The 22067-nt window shown below is 47.7% G+C and overlaps 1 protein-coding gene across 1 annotated transcript in view; it reads right to left on the bottom strand.

Moving 5' to 3' along the window:
• PGBD5 (piggyBac transposable element derived 5) overlaps nucleotides 1-22067 on the bottom strand; it is a 91068-nt gene that overhangs the window by 68062 nt on the left and 939 nt on the right. The window contains exon 3 of the mRNA XM_012805877.1: nucleotides 21770-22067. This exon is cut by the window's right edge and continues 3 nt beyond it. Coding sequence (XP_012661331.1) covers nucleotides 21770-22067 — 298 coding nt within the window. The remainder of the gene's footprint in view (nucleotides 1-21769) is intronic.

Below are 22067 nucleotides of genomic sequence, written 5' to 3'. Positions count from 1 at the left end.
ACGACGCTCCCCAGCACTGCAGACACTGCCAGCTGAGCCCCTCACCACTGCCTACGACGCTCCCCAGCACTGCAGACACTGCCAGCTGAGCCCTTCACCACTGCCTACAATGCTCCCCAGCACTGCAGACACTGCCAGCTGTGACCCTCACCACTGCCTACGATGCTCCCCAGCACTGCAGACACTGCCAGCTGAGCCCCTCACCACTGCTTACGAAGCTCCCCCGCACTGCAGACACTGACAACTGTGACCCTCACCACTGCTTACGATGCTCCCCAGCACTGTTGATGGTTGGTACTGTGCCCCAACTCTCACGCCCCTCCTTCTCTAATCCCCAATCTCCTCCCTATGATCCTCCTCTGCCTCCTCATTAGCAGGCCAGGCTCTTCCCCCTCTGTTGCCACCAGGACAGGGACAGCTAGGACAGGGTAAAGGTGTGACCTTACCAAGTAGTCCTGCCACAGTGTTTTGACCAGGGCACTCTGGTCAGCATCACTCTGGGAGGCTGAGGAGGGAGGATTCAGCTTGGGAGTTCAAGACCAGCCTGAGCAAGAGCAAGAGCAAGACCCATCTCTACTAAAAACAGAAAAATTAGCTGGGTATTATGATGAGAGTCTGCAGTCCCAGCTACCTGGGACACTGAGGGAGGAGGATGGCTTGAGTGTAAGAGACTAAGGTTGATGTGAGCTGGACTGAGGATATGGCACTTTACCCAGGGGTGACAGAGTAAGACTCTGTCACAAAATAATTAATAAATAAATATAACCAGGGGTACGTCCTGGGGAGATGCAATGTTATCTGTGGGATTATTGGGAGGATCAGACAGTCACTGTGACCAGTCTGCCTATAAGGTACCATGTAAAACAGCCATTCACCTCTTAAAATCAAGCTGCCCATCAGAAGGGCTCCTACACCTGACAGTCACACCCCCAGTCTTTTCTGAGGTCAGCCAGGAGGCCACAGGAGAGAGGGTTCCAGTTTGGTTTGTGCCCAATCTTTGCCTCTCTGTGGAATCAATGCTCCATGGGGGTCCTACCCCCATCCGTGCACACGCCCTGCACTAAACCTCCACTGACCTACTGCCCAGGAAACCCCTCCCCTGCTTCAGCTCAGGAGCCGTGCATGCATGCGTGCGTGCGTGCGTGTGTGCAGAGGAAGGCTGCCTTCAAGCAGCACTGGCTGGATGAGTGGGGCCACCAAGTGGCTTCCCCACACTTGCCAGCCAAGTTTACTACCTATGAAATTTAAAGCAAAAATTCTGCAAATAGAAAAAAAACACAAATTTTATAATTTGAAGTTTTAAATTATAAAGCCAATTATCCAGAATCACGTGTTGCTCATTTCCTCACATTTATCCAGTCCTCTAAATCCTAGATTTTGACATTGAGGTGACTTTTTTTTTTTTGAGACTGGAGCCTCAAGCTATCCCCCTGAGTAGAGTGCCGTGGCATCACAGCTCACAGCAACCTCCAACTCCTGGGCTCAAGCAAGTCTCCTGCCTCAGCCTCCCAAGTAGCTGGGACCACAGGCGCCCGCCACAAGGCCCAGCTATTTTTTTGTTGCAGCCGTCATTGTTGTTTGGTGGGCCCGGGTTGGATTCGAACCTGCCACCTTAGGTGTATGGTGGAACTGCCACCTTAGGTGTATGGTGGCTGGTGCCTTAGCCACTTGAACCACAGGCGCCGAGCCTGAGGTGACATTTTTATCATGGAAGACAAATCTTTAAATGGCAAATTCATGGCTAAGAACAATGATATAAAAATAAATTTAATTACTCAAAGATGTTATGACATAAAAATAGCTCTGAGATAGCTTTTCCCAGACCTCCTCAAGGAACACACCAGCATACACACATGCAAAATCCCCAAGCCCTGACTCAGATGGTGCCGCCTCTGTAGGAATATCACACTCAGAGACAATGTAGCCAAACCTCCTCAAGGAAGATGGCGGTCTCCTGGCTACTGAGCAGGGTGACGGTTTCCTTATAGAACTTGCCTTTTGTGGGGCTTCACCACCAGGTACTGTGGGGAAAGTCCATCTCTACAGCTGCGGACACATGAGGGCACAGAGTCAACTTAAGAGCAGTGTCCCCAGCATAGGCACACAGACCTCTCAGCTCAGGGCCACCAGTGCTCAACTGGTGCTGTCCCCTGGGAGAAAGGTCACTCCCACAGATCTGCAAGGCCACCTTCAATGGATCACCTTCAAGTCTGTGGTCTTGGATGGGCCCCAATTCAATCTTACTGGTGTCCTCATAAGAAGAGGAGGTTAGGACACAGACACACACAAGGGAGAGACGGCCATCTACAAGACAAGGAGAGGCCTTATGAAAAACCCACCCCGCCCACACTTTCACCTCCCACGTCCTGCTTAGAGAACCGTAAGATGATGAAGTGCTGCTGTGTGAGCCCCCGGGTCTGCAGTGCTTTTTTGTAGCTTATCAAACTAATGTGCCATCCAACCAGATGGGACTCGGCAAGCACGGCAGGAGGCCGGACTCTGGGGTGTAACACGCAGTGTTCTCAGCAGCGCCCTCCACCTACTGTTCACCAGCTGGGCCTGTTTCAGGGTCCCAAAGGAGTTTCTAGGGAACATATGACTTCATTTTCCCTAATGACCTTGTTAAAGACCCCATCACCAAATGAGGCCATCTTGTGAGGTACTAGGGGTTAGAACTTCAACATCTGAATGGGGGGGGGGTCACACAATTTACCCATAACAGGTAGGAGGTGGGGTCTGGCAGAGTAGATGCTCAAAACAAAACTAGAAACATAGGTGTTGGGCAGAGCCATTTCCCCAGCAGAACAGACTGTAGCCTTTGCTGAGCAGAGCCCACCCAAAGCCTCCTGGCACTGACCCACCCTCACAGTCCATGGCAGGGGTTACAGGGGCTGAAGCCCCTGCACCTTGTGCACCGTCCTTAAGTCCTCAGCACCAGCTCCCTGGGACCTGCACTGTCACATCCACACCTAGCCATGTGCCGGCACAGAGGTCCCCACAGCAGGCTTCAGGAGTAGAAGTGGAAGGGCAGAATGCCCAGAGCCCCAGTGAGCACTCAGGGTCAGTCTGTGACTCACAGCTCAGACAACAGGGACAGACCACGAGCCTGGCAGAACTCTCCTCCAACATATTCAATTGCTCTTTCAAAGTCCTGTTTCTTGGCAACCCTGACAGGTGACTTAGGTGGCAGGCTAAGTGTCAGGCACAGCCATCACCGAGCAAGAATACAGCATGACTGCAGTTAGACCAAGCAAACTAACAGCAGCAAGCCTGATTAGACTGGACCTTCACGAAACAGCAAATGATTTTTCTGCATATAAGTATGGCCCATGGCATTTGGAACAAGCCTATACTGAAAGATCATTATCTGACATTCAGATTTTACTGGTGTCCTGTATTCTGTCTGGCCACCCAACACCTTGAGACCCGCCCTGAGGGGACCTGCTTCCCATGGGGGCACAGTAGCAAGTCCAGCCAGGGACACCCTGGGCAGCCAATCCTAACAGGAGGGGTCCATCAGGAGAGCAAACCCCTCACCTCAGCCCCACCCCTCTTCTAGGGCCTTGCTGTGGGTCTGGTGACCCCATCACATGCTGACCTCAAAGGAGAAAGCAGTTATGCCCATTTCCACCAACCCTGAACTCAGCCGTCATGGACAGCACGTGCCAGGCCTTCTGGTCGAGCCCTCTTAGACAGCCGTCACCAAAACTGCTGCTCCCATCACCAGTGATGACAATGAGGACGACACACAGCAGCAAGGGCTCCAGTGTGCTGCTGGACCTGTGCATTCTTAATGCCGAATCCAAACTTGCAAAGCAATGCTACTGCTGCTGCCCACATGTGGCGAGAGGTCCCGCTAATGCGCAGCCCCCACGGTTGGACTGCTCCACGGTCAGGTTCCTGGCTTCAGAACACACAGGGAATCTGAGCGCTCCTCACGGCCTCCAGTGCCCCAGCCTCTTGGCAGATGATGGCAGTAGCCATATCCCACTTGTGGTCAGTTCCCAATCTGGCACCTATCTTATTTTTCTCAAAGTTTTACTGGGCTGGGCACGGTGGCTCAATTCTGCAATACCAGCACTTTGGGAGGGTGAAGCAGGAGGATCACTTAAGGCCAGGAGTTTGAGACCAGCCTGGAGAACATAGCAAGACCCCATCTCTAAAAGAAAAGTTATACTGCGTAGTCACCCTTGGCTAAGAACCCACCAAAGGCTCCCCACTTCACTAAAAGTATTAGCTAAGTCCTCACAGTGGCCTGTAAGGCCAGCCTTCCACCACCAGCCTCCACCCTACAGCTCTCTGACCTCTTTCCCCTGCCCCCCCGGGCCACACTGGCGTTTGCTCTGCCTGGATGAGAGGGGTATCCACATCCGAGATATGCACTTGTCCAACTCCCTTGGCCATGCAACTCAGGCAGGACTCAGGACACACATGTCTGCTGGCCTTTGACAGCCAAGATGGACCCTGGACAGGAGCGTGAGCTGGAGTGGGAGGAGGAGCTCTGCTGCTCCCAAGAAGAGGTGGATAAGGGGGAAGGGTCTGTCTTTGAGTCCAGCTGAAACCTTTCAAGTCTCAGACTTTCCCAGTCTTTTCTAAAGAAAAAAATGATACCGGCTTGGTGCCCGTAGCTCAGTGGTTAGGGCAACAGCCACATGCACCAGGGCTGGTGGGTTTGAACCCAGCCCAGGGCCTGGCAAATAACAATGACAACTATAACAACAATAACAAAAAATAGCCAGGTGTTGTGGTGGGTGCCTGTAGTCCCAGCTACTTGGGATGTTGAGGCAAGAGAATCACTTAAGCCCAAGAGTTGGAGGTTGCTATGAGCTGTGACACCATGGAACTTTACTGAGGGCAACATAGTGAGACTCTATCTCAAAAGAAAACAAACAAAAAAACAATACCAAACATTACCAAGCATGTTCTAAAGACATGCACCTTATAAGCTACAGAGTCCAGACAGAATCCAGACGAACTGATTCTAACATCAGTAGTCGCCCCAAAGGGAGTGAGCCTCAGGAACCCACCGACTGGGCAAGGCTGACAGTCCACCTGGCCTAACACTGCTCCTCTTTACCTGGGGACAAACAGAGGGGAAAGAATGGACATTTACAGAGGGTCTGCTACATGTCAGACGTCAGAGATGCTTTACAGACATTACGTCATGCAATCCATCCCAACAAGGGTGTAAAGGACTTATTTATTTAATATTATTCCTCCATTTTACAGATTAGAAAACTGAGACTCAGGGTAAGTTACTGTCCAAGTAAACGTGGAGAATTCCTCACAGCCCCTCGCAGGTATGTAACTATAAAGAAGTCGGAGTCCCATAAAACACGCCCAGCCACATCACAGTGCTTGGGGCAGGCCAGCTCACTTTAATGGCACAGGTGAGGGTACTTCCAGTACAAGGCATTTAATTCTTGAGTTTACCACTAATCTCCCAAAGTCTTTTTTTCATTTGTATATGACGTATGAAATAAAATCAGTAAAGTGCTGCTCAATAATTATTTTTTCCTTGAGTTCCAGTCTTTCATGTGTCTCTGAAGGAAGGCAGTGACCCTGGCATTGTGCCTTTCCCTCCACTTGTCCCCATTCTGCTTCCTCAGTGCTGAGGACAAGGGGTGGTGGGGTGCATGTGCCATGCAGGGAGGCTGCCCCAGTGCCCCGAATGAACATCTCAGAACCATAGGTCTCAACAAAGCTTGAGGGGGGACCTGTGGACCCTAGAAGAAGGCCATCACTGGTCGGAATGCTCAGTCTAGAGTCCTAAGCACCAGTGCAAAGCAGTGGCTGGGCAGGAGGCAGAGCAACCCGCCCCTGAGCCAGCAATCAAAGGGCACGAGGTGGACACAGCTGCCTTCTGGACACCACCTCGGCAGGCCTGCCAGCCCATCGGTACTCCACAAACCTGGACCCAGGGAGCCTACAAAGAGTGATAACCCCTTTCTTTGGGTCTCTGTAACAGACAGGATGGCTCAGAAGCAACAGAGCACACATCCAGAAAAAGCTACTGGAAGATACAGATGAAAGCTTGAATTTTAATTAAAATAATTATAGTGCTCAAAGGGACTCTATTGAGACAGACAAAGGGACTCTATTGGGACACAGGAGAAAAAAAGAAAAAAACTGCTTTCCTGTACCTAAAAAAACATGGTCCTCAACTAAACAACTCTTCAGACAAAGAGAAGGTGAAGGTGGTTATGTGGGATGCCTGAATAACAAAGCAGAAGGGTAGAAGCCAGAGGAAGTGGGAAGCACAGAGGAAGCACCGTGAGGCCCTGAGGCTGCATCCTGAGACCTAGGAAGAGAAGGGACAGGTGACAAAGGGCAGTGAAGGGCACCACACTCTGCACACTTCTTCTGCTAGAGGTAAGACACTAGCAAGGTTTCCCAATCTAAAATAAAGGGGGAAAGACCATCTTTCAGGCAGAATGAAGGCAAAGGACTGGGTACAGACTGCTGCCGACACAGCCAGAGCAGTGCAGGGGGGACCGTGGAACCCCAGCCTGGCCTCCCCGATAAGACAGCACTCAGCTACCAAGCTGAAAGTATAAGGGCCAGACCAGCACCATTTTGTTGTCTACTGCATAAGCTCTGTTCCTAGCCCTTCCATCTCCCTCCACCCCAACCACCAGGGAAACCCACAGGGCCACTCCCTGCTGCTTCCCCCACCCCTGGTTGGACAGCCATTAAGCAGTTGAATTGAGTCACCTAAGGCAGACAGCTGCCATAATAGGCAATAAGTATCAGTTTCCTTGAACAGCTGCCGTAATAGGCAATAGGTTTCTACTTCCTTGAAATTCAGGTATTCTCCTTCAACTACCTAATTAGGCTACACCACCTCTAGCCCCAGTTAAGAAACCCCCCACCCCTCACCTGAACCAATACAAATTCTCCTTTATTAGTGAAATCATCAACCACCAATGCAAATCCTCCTTTACTAATGAAATCACCAACCACCAATCAAGAGTGTACTTGTAACGGACCCTACCCTTCTTGCTTTCTGTACCCCATAAAAACTTGCTCTACCCCGAGTTCGGGGCTCTTCCTCGTTGTGTACAGCAGGAGAGTCCAGGCCCCGGGCTTCCCGGGCCTGAATAAAACTCACCTCTTGCTTTTTACATCGGAGTGTGTCTCGGACTGTTTGCTGGAGCCACTTTGAGAGAATTTCGGGCATAACAAAAAATACTTGAAGGAAAAACTGAGCACAGTGGATCCTTTTTTTTTTTTTTTTTTTCTTTTTTCTTTTTTTTATTGAACGTTAACTATGTACTTTAATGCACTTCTGGGGAGCACAGTGGATCCTTGATCAACACGGGTTTGAATTGCACGGTCCCCTCATCCGTGGATTCCTTCTGCCTCTGCCAGCGGAGACAGCAAGACCCAAGGCTCCTCCTCCTCCTCAGCCCACTCCCCCTGAAGGAGGATGAACTAGAACACACACCCTTTATGATGATCCACTGCCACTTAATGAACATTAAGTACATTTACTCTTTCTTACGATTTTCTTAACATTTTCTTTCCCCTACCTTACTTTATCTTAAGAAAACAGTATATAGAGTATACATCATATAAAATATGTGTTTAGACTGTATGGTTTTGGTAAGGCTTCTGGTCAAAAGCAGACTATAATGAGTTAAGTTTTGGGCAAGTTAGAAGTTAAATGCAGATTTTCAACTGTGGGGGGTGGTCAGCACCCTTAAACCCTGCATTGTTCAAGGGCCAACTGAATATACCAGCTGTCCAGGTGGTATATTAGCCCAGGTGTCCTCAAACTAAGGCCGGTCCCACAGGCAGCCTGTTGAGGACATTTATCCGCCAGGTGTTTTAGCCGCCGCTGCTTGTCCTGCTTAGCAGCCAACTCGTCCCGGGGCCCACAGTCTGGCCCTCCAACGGTCTGAGGGACAGTGAACTGGCCCCCTGTTTAAAAAGTTTGAGGACCCCTGCCTTAGCCAAAGATAATAATGGAAGGTCTCTAACAACACATGGACCAAACCAAGACTCCACAGTGAGAAGGGAGGAAAGAAAACTGAAGACCAATGAGCCAAACGGTCTTGGGCCTTCCCAAGAATGAAGGGCTGGTGCCCAATTCAGCATCATTTCCAATACCCTCATCAGTGTCATGAAATCCCAGAGATTCTCACCAGGGCTCAGCTGTTGTTTATCTCAATGATAAGCGCACGACATGCAATTTAGTTTTTAAAACTAATATCTGAGAATTCATTTTCACATATAATTATGGGTTCAAGATATAACTCAGAGTAAAAATATACTTATGTGCTTTACAGGTTCAAATTCTGAGGGTTAAAGTATAAATGCTTAGTAATTATTTCAAAAGTACAATGTTATAATAATTCAAGATTATTGTAGCTGATTATTTTAAAAACAAAAAGTATTAAGATATTAAGAGCTTTTAAATGCATAAACTGAAAAACAGGATGGCAAATAATATAAATATTGCAAATACTACGAGTTAATTGTCCAGATGACTTTAAAAAGACTATCCTTTTAGAACTGACAGTTATAAAATTTAAGTAATGGCACGGGCACAATATTAGACCTCAGTTCACATCACAATTATAATCTTTGTAGAATTATTTCCTGTCTTAGCATTTATAATATTAAACTACGTAACCTTTAATAAATTAACATAATTAAATAGTCATTTAATTTCATTCAGGCTGTAACTATTTCAAAAAAATATCCTGTTTGGAAATTCTCCACCTAGGGACAATGAATTAGAAGCAAAAAAGTCAACAGTGAACAGTGTCACCTTAAAAATTCAGGAATAATTATTCCATAGTCATGTATAACAACATCCATGATAAGTCGCTTTCAATCTAGACCTAAAAAAGAATACATAGAACACTAAGAAAAGAAAGTGTTACAGAAACCTTTTGTTTTCATAAGTCAAACTTTAAACTAATAGACTTTATAAGAATGCTTTAAAACCAGGTGCAGTGGCTCACACCCGTAATCCCAGCACTGTCAGAGGCTGAGACAGGAGAATTGCTTGAGCTTAGGAGTTTGAGACTTGTTTGAGCCAGAGAGAGACCCTGACTCATTAAAAAAATGAAAAACCAGCTGGGACCATGGTGAATGCCTGTAATCCCAGTGACTTCTGGAGAATGAGGCAGCAGGATGCCCACAGCCCGAGTCTGAGGTTACAGTGAGCTAGGATGCCACTGCACTCTGCTCAGGGTATAGTATGGGAGTCTCTTTCAAAAAACAAAACAAAACAAACAAACAAAAAAACCAAAAAAACAACAAAAAGGAAATAAAAAATTAACAAATAAAGAAAAAAAAGAATGCTTTAAGAAAACAATTTCTTAGCACCAGCCACATACACCAGAGCTGGCAGGTTCGAGTCCAGCCGGGCCTGCCAAACAACAATGACAACTACAATCAAAAATAGCTGGGCCTTGTGGAGGGCACCTGTGGTCCCAGCTACTTGGGAGGCTGAGGCAAGAGAATCGCTTGAGCCCAAGAGTTTGAGGTTGCTGTGAGCTTTGATGCCACAGCATTCTACCCAGGGCGGCAGCCTGAGCCTCTGTCTCAAAAAAAAAAAAAAAAAAAGAAAAGAAAAGAAAAAGAAAACAATTTCTTATAGTTTAAAGTCTGTGGAGCCTAACACCACAACCAAAATAAATATTAAAGTGATTACCATGGACAAACTACCATTTTCAGTAGCTGAGAGATGAAGAATTGCCAAGATTTGCTCAAAGTATTAATACTGGTTATTAAGTTAATCCTGGAAAATGTGTCACTGAAAAAAAATTTTAATTTATTTTCAAATGTATACTTGGTGCTCCTTCTGTATCTTGTACAGCAGACATTTGACTGTGCAAACACATCTAGGTCTGGGAGGCTTGACAGCCTGCAGGACTGATGAGGAATTCAACCCTATAGCATCTCTCTGGCCCTGGGGCCCAGGGGATTCTAGGTAACTAATGGGTGTGCAGGACAGCACATGTGTTCCTTATGTGGCATCTATGTCTCCGTAGGGAAGACACCAAAACTGACCTTCACATAACAGAATCTGAGATGCAGACAGAAATTCTGAAATGACTTTGCTATCCTGAAAGGAAAATATACTGTTCCAGTGCCACATTCCTGGTTTTTCTAAAGTGACTGTAGGAAGTAGCAATTGTATGCAGAAATGTTAGAGGTAAAATCATAAGAAAAGGCAACAGCTGACATTTACCCCTGAAAGTACTCAAAGAATATGTTTAGGTGGTGGGCTGAGGCTTAGTTCTCGGTTTGTATCCATGAAACTGCATCAGCTTATGAAGTGACCAGGAGACAAAAGGAAGGTAAGGCTTTGCCTTCAAGAACTGCTATTAGAGAAGTAAGTGGAAATACCTTGTGTTAGCAGATGTGACCCCAAACGCCTTGCCCTGTGCTTATCCTGAAAGCAGTATCTTCTGTTCACAACTGAGGAGTAGGAGAGCGTCTGTAGGCAGAATCAAGCCACAGACCAGATGAGAAATTACTACCCCGTACTACACGGGCAACTTCCAGACTTCTGACCCTAAAATTTTTAATTTTTAAACAAAACTTCAGATAGTATTCTTGAATCCTGGAAGTTCATTCTATAATTGCTCTCAGTCTGGACTTTAGGAGCTGTGTGGGCAAAGTGGATACTTGGTTCATGGAGGGGTGGTGTGTGTGATATAAAAGGACAGTAGTAAATCTCTATGATAAAAAGTTAAATAAAGACTCTTAATGTAGAAGGTATTGTTCTAGAGAAAACAGTCTTAGTGGAGCAAACAGTATGCTGTTTTCAAATGACTATAGAGAAACATAAATATACTTTTAATTATGAGGTAGGGAGGAGAAAAGGAGGGTAATGTTAACATGGAAAATAAATTACAGGCTCGGGCCCTGAGCCGGTGGTCACAGCACCAGCCACATACACTGAGGCTGGCGGGTTCGACCCCGACCTGTGCCAGATGAACAACAATGACAACTGCAACAGCAACAAAAATAGCCAGGCGTTGTGGCAGGTGCCTGTAGTCCCAGCTACTTGGGAGGCTGAGCTGAGGCTACTTAAGAGAATTGCTTAAGCCTAAGAGTTTGAGGTTGCTGTGAGCTGTGATGCCACAGCACTCCACCCAGGGCAACATCATGAGACTCTGTCTCAAAAAAAAGAAAGAAAAGAAATTACAGTGACAAGGGCATCAAAATTATCCAGTGAGGGAAAAAGGCTTTTCAATACATGATGCTGAAGCAACTAAATACCAATGTGCAGGCTCAGCACCTGTTAGAGGTTGCTGTGAGCTGTAATGCCACAGCACTCTACTGAGGGCTACATAGTGAGACTCTGTCTCCAAATAAATAAATAAATATAAGTAAGTAAATACCAACGTGCAAAAGGATAACACTATACCTTTGCCTCCCACCATACACAAAACATACCTAATAATACATCAAAGACGTAAATGGATGAGCTCAAACAATAAAGCTTTTAGAAGAAAACATAGGGATAAACTTTAATGACCTTGAGCTTGTCAATGGTTTTTTAGGTATGACACCAAAGACAAGCAACCAAAGAAAAACAACAGGAGATTAGCCTGGGCAACATAACAAGACACCATCTCTACAAAAAATAAATAGCCAGACATAGTGACACACGCCTGCAGTTCCAGCTACTCAGAAGGCTGAGGGAGGAGGATTGCTTGAGCCCAGGAGTTCAAAGCTGCCATCATGAGCTATGATCACACCACTGCACTCCTGTTTGGGGAAAAAAGCAAGGCCCCATCTCGGGGGGGGGGGGGGAATGGGGAAAAGTGGGGGGAAAAAGCTAAATTAATAACATTCATGGAAGAAATAAAAATCAAGCCTGTTTGTCATGACTTCAGATGTGCAGATTGATCTGCCCAACTAAAGAGCCCATCAGTTTATGTTAAAAACATATGTCCATCAGCTCGGCGCCTGTGGCTCAAGCGGCTGAGGCACCAGCCACATGCACCTAGGGTGGCGGGTTCGGGTCCCCAGCCTGGGCCCGCCAAGCAACGATGATGGCTGCAATCAGAAAATGGCCAGGCGTTGTGGCGGGCGCCTGTGTTCCCAGCTGCTTGGGAGGCTGAGCCCAGGGGTTGGAGGTTGCTGTGGGCATGATGCTACAGCACTCTACCCAGGGGGATGGCTTGAGGCTCCGTCTCAAAAAAAAAATAAATAAATAAAATAAAAAATAAAAAATAAAAAAAAATATATATATATGTCCATCTACATTCTGTTCAAGAGATATGTCTAAAATGACAGACAGGATTAAAATAATACACCAGCCAAGGAGATACCAAGCAAATGCAAAGAGGGAAAGGCAGGAATGGCAAAATCCACAGCAGACAAGCTGGACGTGAGGCAAAAGGCAGTGCAAGCCAGAGCAGCGTTACTAAAGCCCAGTGTTGGGAGAAGATACAAAGGGCATAAATACAAGGGAGATACTCTGGACCCAGGGAGGCCCAGGGTTTGGAGCAAACCATCCTTTGATCTCCCTTGGTACTGTCTGCCCCTGTCACATCTACTGTAGCTCTGAAGACATGTTCATGCTGGCTCTTCCCAGGTGTTCCCTTAAGACCTAGGACAAGTGTCTGTGGGCCAGCTGCCTGTCTTCACCACCAGGACTGATGCTTCCTTAAGGGCTGGGATGTCTTCCTAATCCCTCAGGCTCCATTCCTAACACAGTGCCTGGCACATCCCAGGCACAACATAAACACCTGCTGGGTGTATGAATGTACTCAGAAGGCATGAAGTCCACACTCAAAGACTTTTCTTCTCAGGGCTATTTTACTTCAGCTTCCCAAGCAATTTCGTTTTAAAATTTCTACCTTTTCAGTGCTCCCCAGTGGGCTGAAGCCCAGTTCCCCCCGATGCAGCCAGCTCAGTGACACTGTTGATGGGCTTCTTCCCTTCCCTGACTCATTCCCACCCCCTTACCAGTGTATCCTGCACCTCCCAAATAAACCACTTCCCTCAAAAAAAAAATTTTTTTTTTTTTTATAATTTTGCTACTCATAAACTCACAGGATGAAGCAATATTGGCATGCCCCATGGTGCACACAACTTAACGTCTGTCCTTTGGCAGCAAGGACCTCAGCCCTTCAGAGCCTGGTGGGGACAGTGGTCAGCCAAGTGCCTTCTGTGTGGGGCCCTATGTGATCCTGTGTGGTACCAGGAGCTGCCTCAAGCTAGGGGCAGAGCCGGGACTGGCACCCAGGAGTATACCCTGGGGTATCTGTCACCACAGCTCTGCACACATCAGAAATGCCTTTCTGAGAGGCAGAATCAAAGACAGCTACAGATCATCACTCCTTCCCAGTAAAGCCTACTGAGCAGTCTTCAGAAATATAGGCTATGCTCTTTCAACTACTCCAATTCCTACAGTGTAATTTGCTCTCTTCCTGAATTTAGCAAAATCTTATCTGAAATCTCTGTATTTCTTACCTGGTATACTTCAGAGAGTGGGTCTACTGATTTACAATACAAGGTGTGAATTCACCCTGCTATTAGTTACCTAAAATTTGCCTCTTTCAATTCCAAAGTAGTTAGTATCTCTGATTTCCAACTGGGTTCTGTTCCAGAATACACATGTCCCCCAAGATGCTGTGGTCAGCTATTAGGCCTGGCTAGTCCAAGAAAACAGCCAGGGAAAGCAGGAAATTCTGAAGAACCAAATAGGATGTTTTTGTTTCCCTCCAGTGCTGAGACCTGGGTAAAGCAAGTGCCAAGTCAGGTAGAGAGGAAGGAGGTGTGGACTGCTTTTCATGGGATTCTAGTGAAAGTCTGCTCACAGAGCCTCAGAGCTTCATGTGAGCCACCCCAGAGACTCAAAGTGCAATGCCTGGCATGCTTATTTAAGATGGCCTTGGTAGAATACGTCACCATTCCCAAAGTTATACTCAAGTAACCAAGGCCCTCAGTGACCACCCTCTGTGTGGGTCTATTTGTCAAGGTCCTTTCCTCCCAGAAAATGTTCCTCTGTTCTGATCCTTTCTCACTGTAACCCTGTTTCCCAAACTTGAGAAAATAACTCTCTTCCCACTGCAGTCACTTCTAAGGTGGTTTTAGCTGCTTTGCCACAGAAGCTTGATAGAAGCTTTTTTTCTTTTAAGAGATGGTGCCTATAGTCCCAGCACTTGGAAGGCCAAGGGGGGTGGACTGCCTGAGCTCACAGGTTCGAGAGCAGCCTCAGCCTGAGCAGCATCTCATTCTCTAAAAATAGCCAGGCATTGTGGTGGGTACCTGTAGTTCCAGCTATTTGGGAGGCTCAGGCAAGAGAATCACTTAAGCCCAGGAGTTTGAGGTTGCTGTGAGCTCTCATGCAATGGCACTCTATTAGGGGCAAGTGAGAGTCTGTCTCAAAAAAAGAGAGATGGGATCTTGCTCTATCACCCAGGCCAGAGTGTAGTGGTGTGACCATAAGTCACTGCAACCTCAAACTTCTGGGCTCCAGTGACCTCCTGCCTCAGCCTCCTGAGTGGCTGTTGGGACTATAGGTATCCATCACCATGCCTTGCTAAATATTTTTATTTTTTGTAAAAACAGGGTCTTGCTATGTTGCCAGGGCTGGTCTTAAATTTCTGGCCTCAAGCAATACTCCCACCACATCCTTCCAAGTGCTAGGATTATAAGCCTGACCAACTGGGTCCAGCTCTTGCTAGAGGCTTTGAAATGTCAAAACTGTATTTATCTGCTAGTTTCCTGTCCACTACCTTGGAGAGGATGGGACCAGGCAGGGGTTAAGTGCAGTGACCACTTCTCACAGAGGGGTCAGCCATCAGCTTGTGGGGTCTCTCTTCTATGCTTTTGCTCACTCTCCACCGCCCACAGCCAGGTAGCAGCCCTATAATACTGCAGCAGCGACTGGGAAGAGGGACAGACATGGCCTGGGATGGGAGGCACCTGGGGAAGACAAGTTTGGGAACAAAGTCCACCTCTGCTTCAGAGCCCTTTGTAAGGGATTCACTATCAATTAGCTGATCCGACCTGCATGAACCCTGTGTCCCACTCACCGCTCTACTCGTTGATCTTTCCTAGTGCCCTCATCAAGGGACTGGTCTACCCTATGACACTTGACCCCCTGTGACTCAGTTTCCTCACTTTAAAAATGTGGGTAATGATAATCCTCAGATCATAGTATGATTACAAGGATTACATAGCTTAGAAACTGTTTAGAACAGTATCTCGGAGACAGTAATACACAAGCATTAGTTATAACAAATAGAAGGGTACACGCAGCTGGCTTCCCTGCAAATTTCTGACACAGTCCCGTCTTGGGGGTTCCTGGCCACTAGTAAGCATGCTGTAGAAGCCCAAGGACTGGATAACTCCTCAGAGGCCAGCAAGTTCATCTTCTCTGCAGGATGGAAATCCCCACACAACACATTGGTGCCTCCAGAATCACAATTAATTCCCTTATGAAACTGCCCCATCCACTCTTCCACTATTTTGGATGTTAGAGATCCTGACTCCAGGGATAAACACTTTTTTTTTTTTTTGTAGAGACAGAGTCTCACTTTATCGTCCTCGGTAGAGTGCCGTGGCTTCACATAGCTCACAGCAACCTCCAACTCCTGGGCTTAGGCGATTCTCTTAACTCAGCCTTCTGAGTAGCTGGGACTACAGGTGCCTGCCATAACGCCCAGCTATTTTTTTGTTGCAGTTTGGCCAGGGCTGGGTTTGAACCCACCACCCTCAGTATATGGGGCCAGCGCCCTACTCACTAAGTCAGAGGCACTGCCCAATAAACGCTCTTTATTAGCGCCAATTCCCAGGCCCATTCTGCAGCCATCTACTCTTATGTTCAATCATTCAGCAAAAGTTGAAGGCTCACCATGCTCTAAGCATGCCTGTGAAATACTAGGTTTCTGCCTACGTGGTAAATCAATTAGTTTATGATGGGTGGCAGGTGGTGCCAGAAGGGAATAGAGGGAAGGTGGTGATTTTAGATTTATAGAGACAGTGACACTGACACGCAGACCAGACCAACAAGCAAGTGCTGCCACTTGAGTATCAGCAGGAAGAACATTCCAGGTGAGGAGATGGCAGGCTCAAAGGCTTTGTCACGGACAGAAGAATATGCGGCTGAAGACTCGTAGGACAAGTGCTGCAAGGCGGCACTAGAGAGGAAGGCCGACGTGGACCTCTCCACCTGAGGCCACACTGAGGAACTTGGATGACCCTTTGGCGTGGATGAGAAGCCATTGGAGGGTTTTAGGCAGAGAAAGGAGTGGATAAACTCATGTTTGTAAAACATCACTTTTCTAACACAGCCTGGGGACAGCGGAATGGGGGTGATGGACAAGAGTGGTAGCTGAGAATCCAAGAGGAGGAAGGCTCCAGCAGCCTGGTCATGGGGAAAGAGATGATATGCCAGTTATAGCCGGCAGCAATGACAGTGCTATCAGAAGCAGGAATACTTGTGATTCTCAACTTCTTTTTTTTTTTCGAGACAGAGCCTCAAGCTGTCCCCTTGGGTAGAGTGCCATGGCATTACAGCTCACAGCAACCTCCAACTCCTGGGCTCAAGCGAGTCTCCTGCCTCCGCCTCCCAAGTAGCTGGGACCACAGGCGCCCGCCACAACGCCCGGCTATTTTTTGGTTGCAGCCGTCATTGTTGTTTGGCAGATCCGGGCTGGGGATTCGAACCCGCCACCTTAGGTGTACGTGGCTGGCACCTTAGCCGGTTGAGCTATAGGCGCCGAGCCGATTCTCAACTTCTTAACAAAAGTGATTTCTTAAATGTACACCTAAATTTGGCCAGTAGTTCATCCTTTTGTAATAATTCTTCCTGGAATTCACAAATAAGGAGAAAGAATTTGCAGCTAGGTAAACTCCATCTTTCCAGATTATAGAAGGTATTTCAGGTAGTCTAATATCCTTCCAGCATGACATCCCCTTATAAGAAAGAATGAGGGAGGATACCCAGGAAAAGTAAAGTCTAAAAAAAACAAAGGCTTCTCATAGAAGCCCAAGAAGACTCCTGCAACGTCCTTCTCATGGTAACCTAGCCCTTGAGAATTTATAAAACCTAGCTTTCAGCTGGGCGCCTGTAGCTCAGCAGCTAGGGCACCAGCCACATATACCAGAGCTGGTGGGTTCAAACCCAGCCTGGGCCTGCCAAACGATAATGACAACTACAGCCAAAAAACAAAAAAAATAGCTGGGCATTGTGCCAGGCACGTGTAGTACCAGCTACTTGGGAGGCTGAGGCAAGAGAATTGCTTAAGCCCAAGATTTTGAGGTTGCTGTGAGCTGGGATGACACAGCACTCTACCCAGAGCAACAAAGTGAGACTCTGTCTAAAATAAATAAATAAATAAATATATATATATATATATAAAATAATCACAGTTCTTATGAGTTTCAGACTCTAAAACTGAGAACTAGACTTCCCTTAAACCACTCTGTTCCTGTGTATTCAAAGCCCTACCTCCTGGAAAACAGCTTTAAGCTCCTGGGTAGGGAGGGGGGGAGTTAAATAAGATTCTAGATGTGTCTCTTCTGTATCTTGATGGCAGTGTTGAACCATATACCCTCCCCCCTAGAAAGGTAAAAGCAATTCATTTTTAACTACGAAAATAAATATTTTTGACTAAAAAAAGTTCTAGCTTAAAAAAAAAAAAAGACAAGCATTACCTTTCCTGACCCAGTCTGACAGCCTGGACAGTGATCACTTAAGCAGGTGAGCTCATCATCCCAACACTCAGACCAAAATACATACCTGTCCTTCCTCTGCTAAGAGTCGGTGGAAGACTAAGTATGATAATACAGAAAAGGAGAATGGCAAGTGACAACTGCAAATGTCAGCAGCAGCAGCAGCTCAAGTTTCACCTCCACAGGAACAGACTCTGGGGGACAGAGTGAAACAGCTCTCCCAGGAATTCCCTTCTCAGAATTCTGTGTGGTCTCTGCAAGATACACAGGCCTGAGCTTAATTACCACGCAGCCTTTCCTTAGCTCACCAAGATATAAAGACCTTCCTGGAGCCACAGAACCTGCCACAGAGCTAAAGATAGGAGCCAATGCTCACACCTCCACCTGGCTGAGAAAGATTTCTCTCTTACTTGTCAAAATGACTTTAAACCACACAAATCAACAACAAACTCAAAAGATAAAATACAACGATGTTAATCTCTGATGCCATATGTTCCTCTGCAGCTTCTCAAGGTCATGCCTCCCCACTGAATGACTGATTAGAGAGAGGGTTTCTAATATGGTACATGGGCAAAAAAGCAAAACAAACAAACAAACAAACAAAAAAACCCAGAACAAACCTCTTCTATGAAGTCCAATCCCTTACAGAGTGAACAGCTCAGATCCCAGCTAGTCACGACAAAGGTCTGACAGAGCCAAGCAGAGTCCTTGAACATCTGTGAATCTGTCAGTTCCTTTGCCTCCTCCGAATCACAAGACTGCCTAGAATAAGAAACCAAAAGGACAGACTCAAAAAGCAGCCTGGCATGTGCTGTTTGCAAAGAGTGAGCTCCCCTGCTGTGCTGGAATAGGTGAGGCTGACAGGCTGAGGGATTATCTGAGGGGCATAAACTGCTAGCCTGGTTAAGAGAATTGAGGGCACTTCACTCCCAGTAATCATTTTGGCTTCTGTGGGACTGACGCTCCATCCATGCAAGGTTTAAGGCCTGTCAACCAGCCCTTAAAGCACAGGGCATTTAAGTCACCCCAAGGGGTCCACACCAGAGGACAGCCAGAACCTGGGGGAGGTTAGAGAGCAGACAGAGGGGTGGGAGAGGCCTCTCTCCACTAGTAATTGCTGATGTAGGAAGCTAAATACGCTGAAAAACAGAAGGGGCTGGGAACACTCCACAGCCTGAAGTAGGGTTGGGATTCCTAGCTTTAACCATAGAAATGCTGCAGGTAGGGCTGGCACAGGGCTAACACTGCTCCTCTTCCCTCCGTCTCACAGCTGGGCCCCACATACACCCCTACTGTGGGCACTCCCTCCACAAGGGGAGAGACATGGCGATTCCAACTACAGCTCAATGCACAGAGAGCTCAGAGACAGTACTTATAATTTCTTTCTGATTAAAAAAAATTAAAACTCTTCTTTAGCCCAAACTAGCACAAGCCATACCTGTTTACATGACACAGTCACATATACACATTTACTAACATGCCCATTTACATAAACACACTCCATGGACATCCATGTACACTGTTTACCTAGCAGTAAGCTTCCTCTGTAAGTCTAGAATCCCATGCTTTCCTTCTTTGGTTCCAGGAGCAGCAACTATCTGGATTATAGATTTTCTATTATAAAGCCCAATTACAGATGGAAATGCCATCATGCTTTCCTCCCCCACACCACCCCGCCCACCCAGTGAGATTTGTTAATAAACTGGGGAAGAAAGATGGAAGAGAGATCAGGCTGCGTTCCTTACCAGCAGGGAAGGCATGGCTGTGGGAGTATCTTAGATAGTGTCCTCTGATAAACGCTGCAGCTGAACCTCTGGGCCCTCAGAATGGCTGGGGTACAGCTGGCAGGTGAGTACACTCATCTCTCCCCACACTGGTAGAGAAGGCAAAGGTTTTCTCTGGTCAACTCCATACTTCGGCATCCATTTTTCAGCTCCCGTAAATAGTGTTCCATTGATTCAGGGAAATCTGAATTCAAGTCTAACAAGCCATCAACCTCATCTTTCCATCCCCTAACCCCAAATTTCCCTCAGGGAGAGATATGCAAAGAGTAAATTCTAAATTAGAACTAGAAATAAAAGGCAACCTCCCACATAGAACAGAAAAAAAAACAAATGACAGGCTCGGCGCTTGTGGCTCAAGTGGCTAAGGCGCCAGCCACATACACCCAAGGTGGTGGGTTCGAATCCCCAGTCCAGGCCTGTCAAACAACCATGACGGCTGCAACCAAAAAATAGCTGGGCATTGTGGCCGGCACCTGTGGTCTCAGCTACTTGGGAGGCGGAGACAAGAGACTCGCTTGAGCCCACGAGTTAGAGGTTGCTGTGAACTGTGATGCCACAGCACTCTACCCAGGGAGATAGCTTGAGGCGCTGTCTCAAAAAAAAAAAAAAAAAAACAAAAAATCAAAAAAAAACTGCAACAATAAAGGTTACCAAAAAATATAAGATTGCTATAAATGGCACATCAGTGTGCTCACCCCTCTCACACCAGCACGTTCATGATTCTTACTGACAACTGGGCTTAACCTGCACAAGTTCCCTACATCACTTCAAAACCTGCCATGTTCTCCCAGGTGGACTTATATCTCATATGTTCCAAGACTGAAATTAGACCACAGATTCTTGCAACATAAAGTCTGCCAAACCAGGGCTCTGGACTTGTATAATTCTTAAGCAGCCAATATGGAGAACAGTGTCCAGAGGAGGAAGAACTTAATGACAGCCTGGAAAATGCATGGTGGTATAAAAGGACTCTACAGAGTGAATAATTTTCAAAATCCCCAAATTCTTCCTTTTTTTTTTTTGGCCAGGGCTGGGTTTGAACCCATCACCTCCAGCAAAATGGGGCCAGCGCCCTACCCCTTTGAGCCACAGGCACCGCCTGAAAATCCTAGCACTGCACAGCTAACTCTAACTTTGCAAGTCCAGCTGTAGCTCTGTACATCTACACAGCAGCCCGCCAGAGGTCTGCAAACTACTCCCTACCAACAGAGTCTGTGCAAACCTGCCAGTCCCCCCAGCCGGCTGCAGCATGATGTCCAGAACCAAATCTGGCACCAGCCAGAGGTCCCTTGGGCCTCCTTGTCTATGTGATGGGTTCCTGAGTGGTAGAACAATAATCAGAGACAGCCACAGGGAAAACCCCAGCAAGCACACAGAGGCCACTCCCTGGCCTTCACAGGCTGCCCGTGAGTACCTCCATTTAGAATGTGGTGTGCAGCAACAGGGGCCCACCACAGAAGGCCATGAAACAAGAACAGCACCAGAGGCAGCTGGAAACGGCTGGTTTTCATCTTTCAAAGGTGGCAGAGCTTCAGCAGAGTATGATCATATAAAAGCCAACTGCCACAAAAAGAGCAGTAAAGAAGAAGTGAGGCCCTGCCGTCTGCACTATGACCACGTTCTTGGCCGTTACCACAGTGGAAGGTATTAACACAGGCCACAGTACCGTGGGGTGGAAGGGCACCCTAACTGCTGAATCCCTCCCTTCACGCCTCTATGTTTGTTTGTTTGTTTTTGAGATAGAGTCTCACTTTCCTCCAACAGAGGAGGAAAGTTTCTCAGACTAACAAGAGAACAGGAAGTTGAGTAACGACGCCATGAGTGGTGGCCTGTCCCTTGGTTAGACTATCTCGTGCCTCACCCACCATCTGGGTAAGACTTGCTCTGGGGCCATCCCTGCAAAGCCCCCCCCCCACACCCCTAGTCAAAACAGACTTTCAGAATCCCCTCAACTAGAACAGCCTAACTTTAAGCCGCCCCTCAAGTCCGATCCCACAGGTATGACTGACTAGCTTGCAGCGCAGAACACTCCCAGCAACTGAAGGCAGGCCCCTCCTCGCCCTTGTCCGGGGCAAAGTGCTGGCCACGGCCTCTTCTTATCCCTTCCACCCACGGATTTGCAGCCTCCGACCACAGACTAATTTCGCACTTTAAATCCCGGTTTGGAAACCTCGTCTATTTCCTGAAAGGCACAGCTGCCACAGCCAAGCCAGCCCCACAAGCACCTGGGACTTATCCGCCCCTGTACTCCTCTCTCCTCCCGACCGCCAAGCATGGTTCCCAGCGCCCAGCCCTCACACCCCACCCCTCCAGCCGCCTCTTACCGCCCGTGTCCTCGAAGCGCGGCGGCGGGCGGTCCCGCAGCGTGGCGCTCCAGCCCGCGCCGGCCTCGTCCTCCTCCGGCTCCTGCGCCTCCGGGGCGCGGAGCAGCGGCGGGACGGCGGGGGCGCCCGGGGGGACAGGGCGCTCCCGCTCGTCGTCCGAGGACGCAGCGGAGGAGGAGCGCGAGGCGGCCGAGGTACTGTAGAACGGGTTTCCGCCGCTGTCCGGGCCCGACTCGCCGAACACGTCGTCCGAGATGTGCAGGCTCTCGTAGCGCGCGCGGGCCGCCTCGAGCAGCGC

This window comes from Otolemur garnettii, unplaced genomic scaffold, assembly GCF_000181295.1.
Source record: "Otolemur garnettii isolate 467f Iridium unplaced genomic scaffold, OtoGar3 scaffold00045, whole genome shotgun sequence".
NCBI classification, from domain to species: Eukaryota; Metazoa; Chordata; class Mammalia; order Primates; family Galagidae; genus Otolemur; species Otolemur garnettii.
This window is presented reverse-complemented; position numbering and strand designations above follow the sequence as displayed.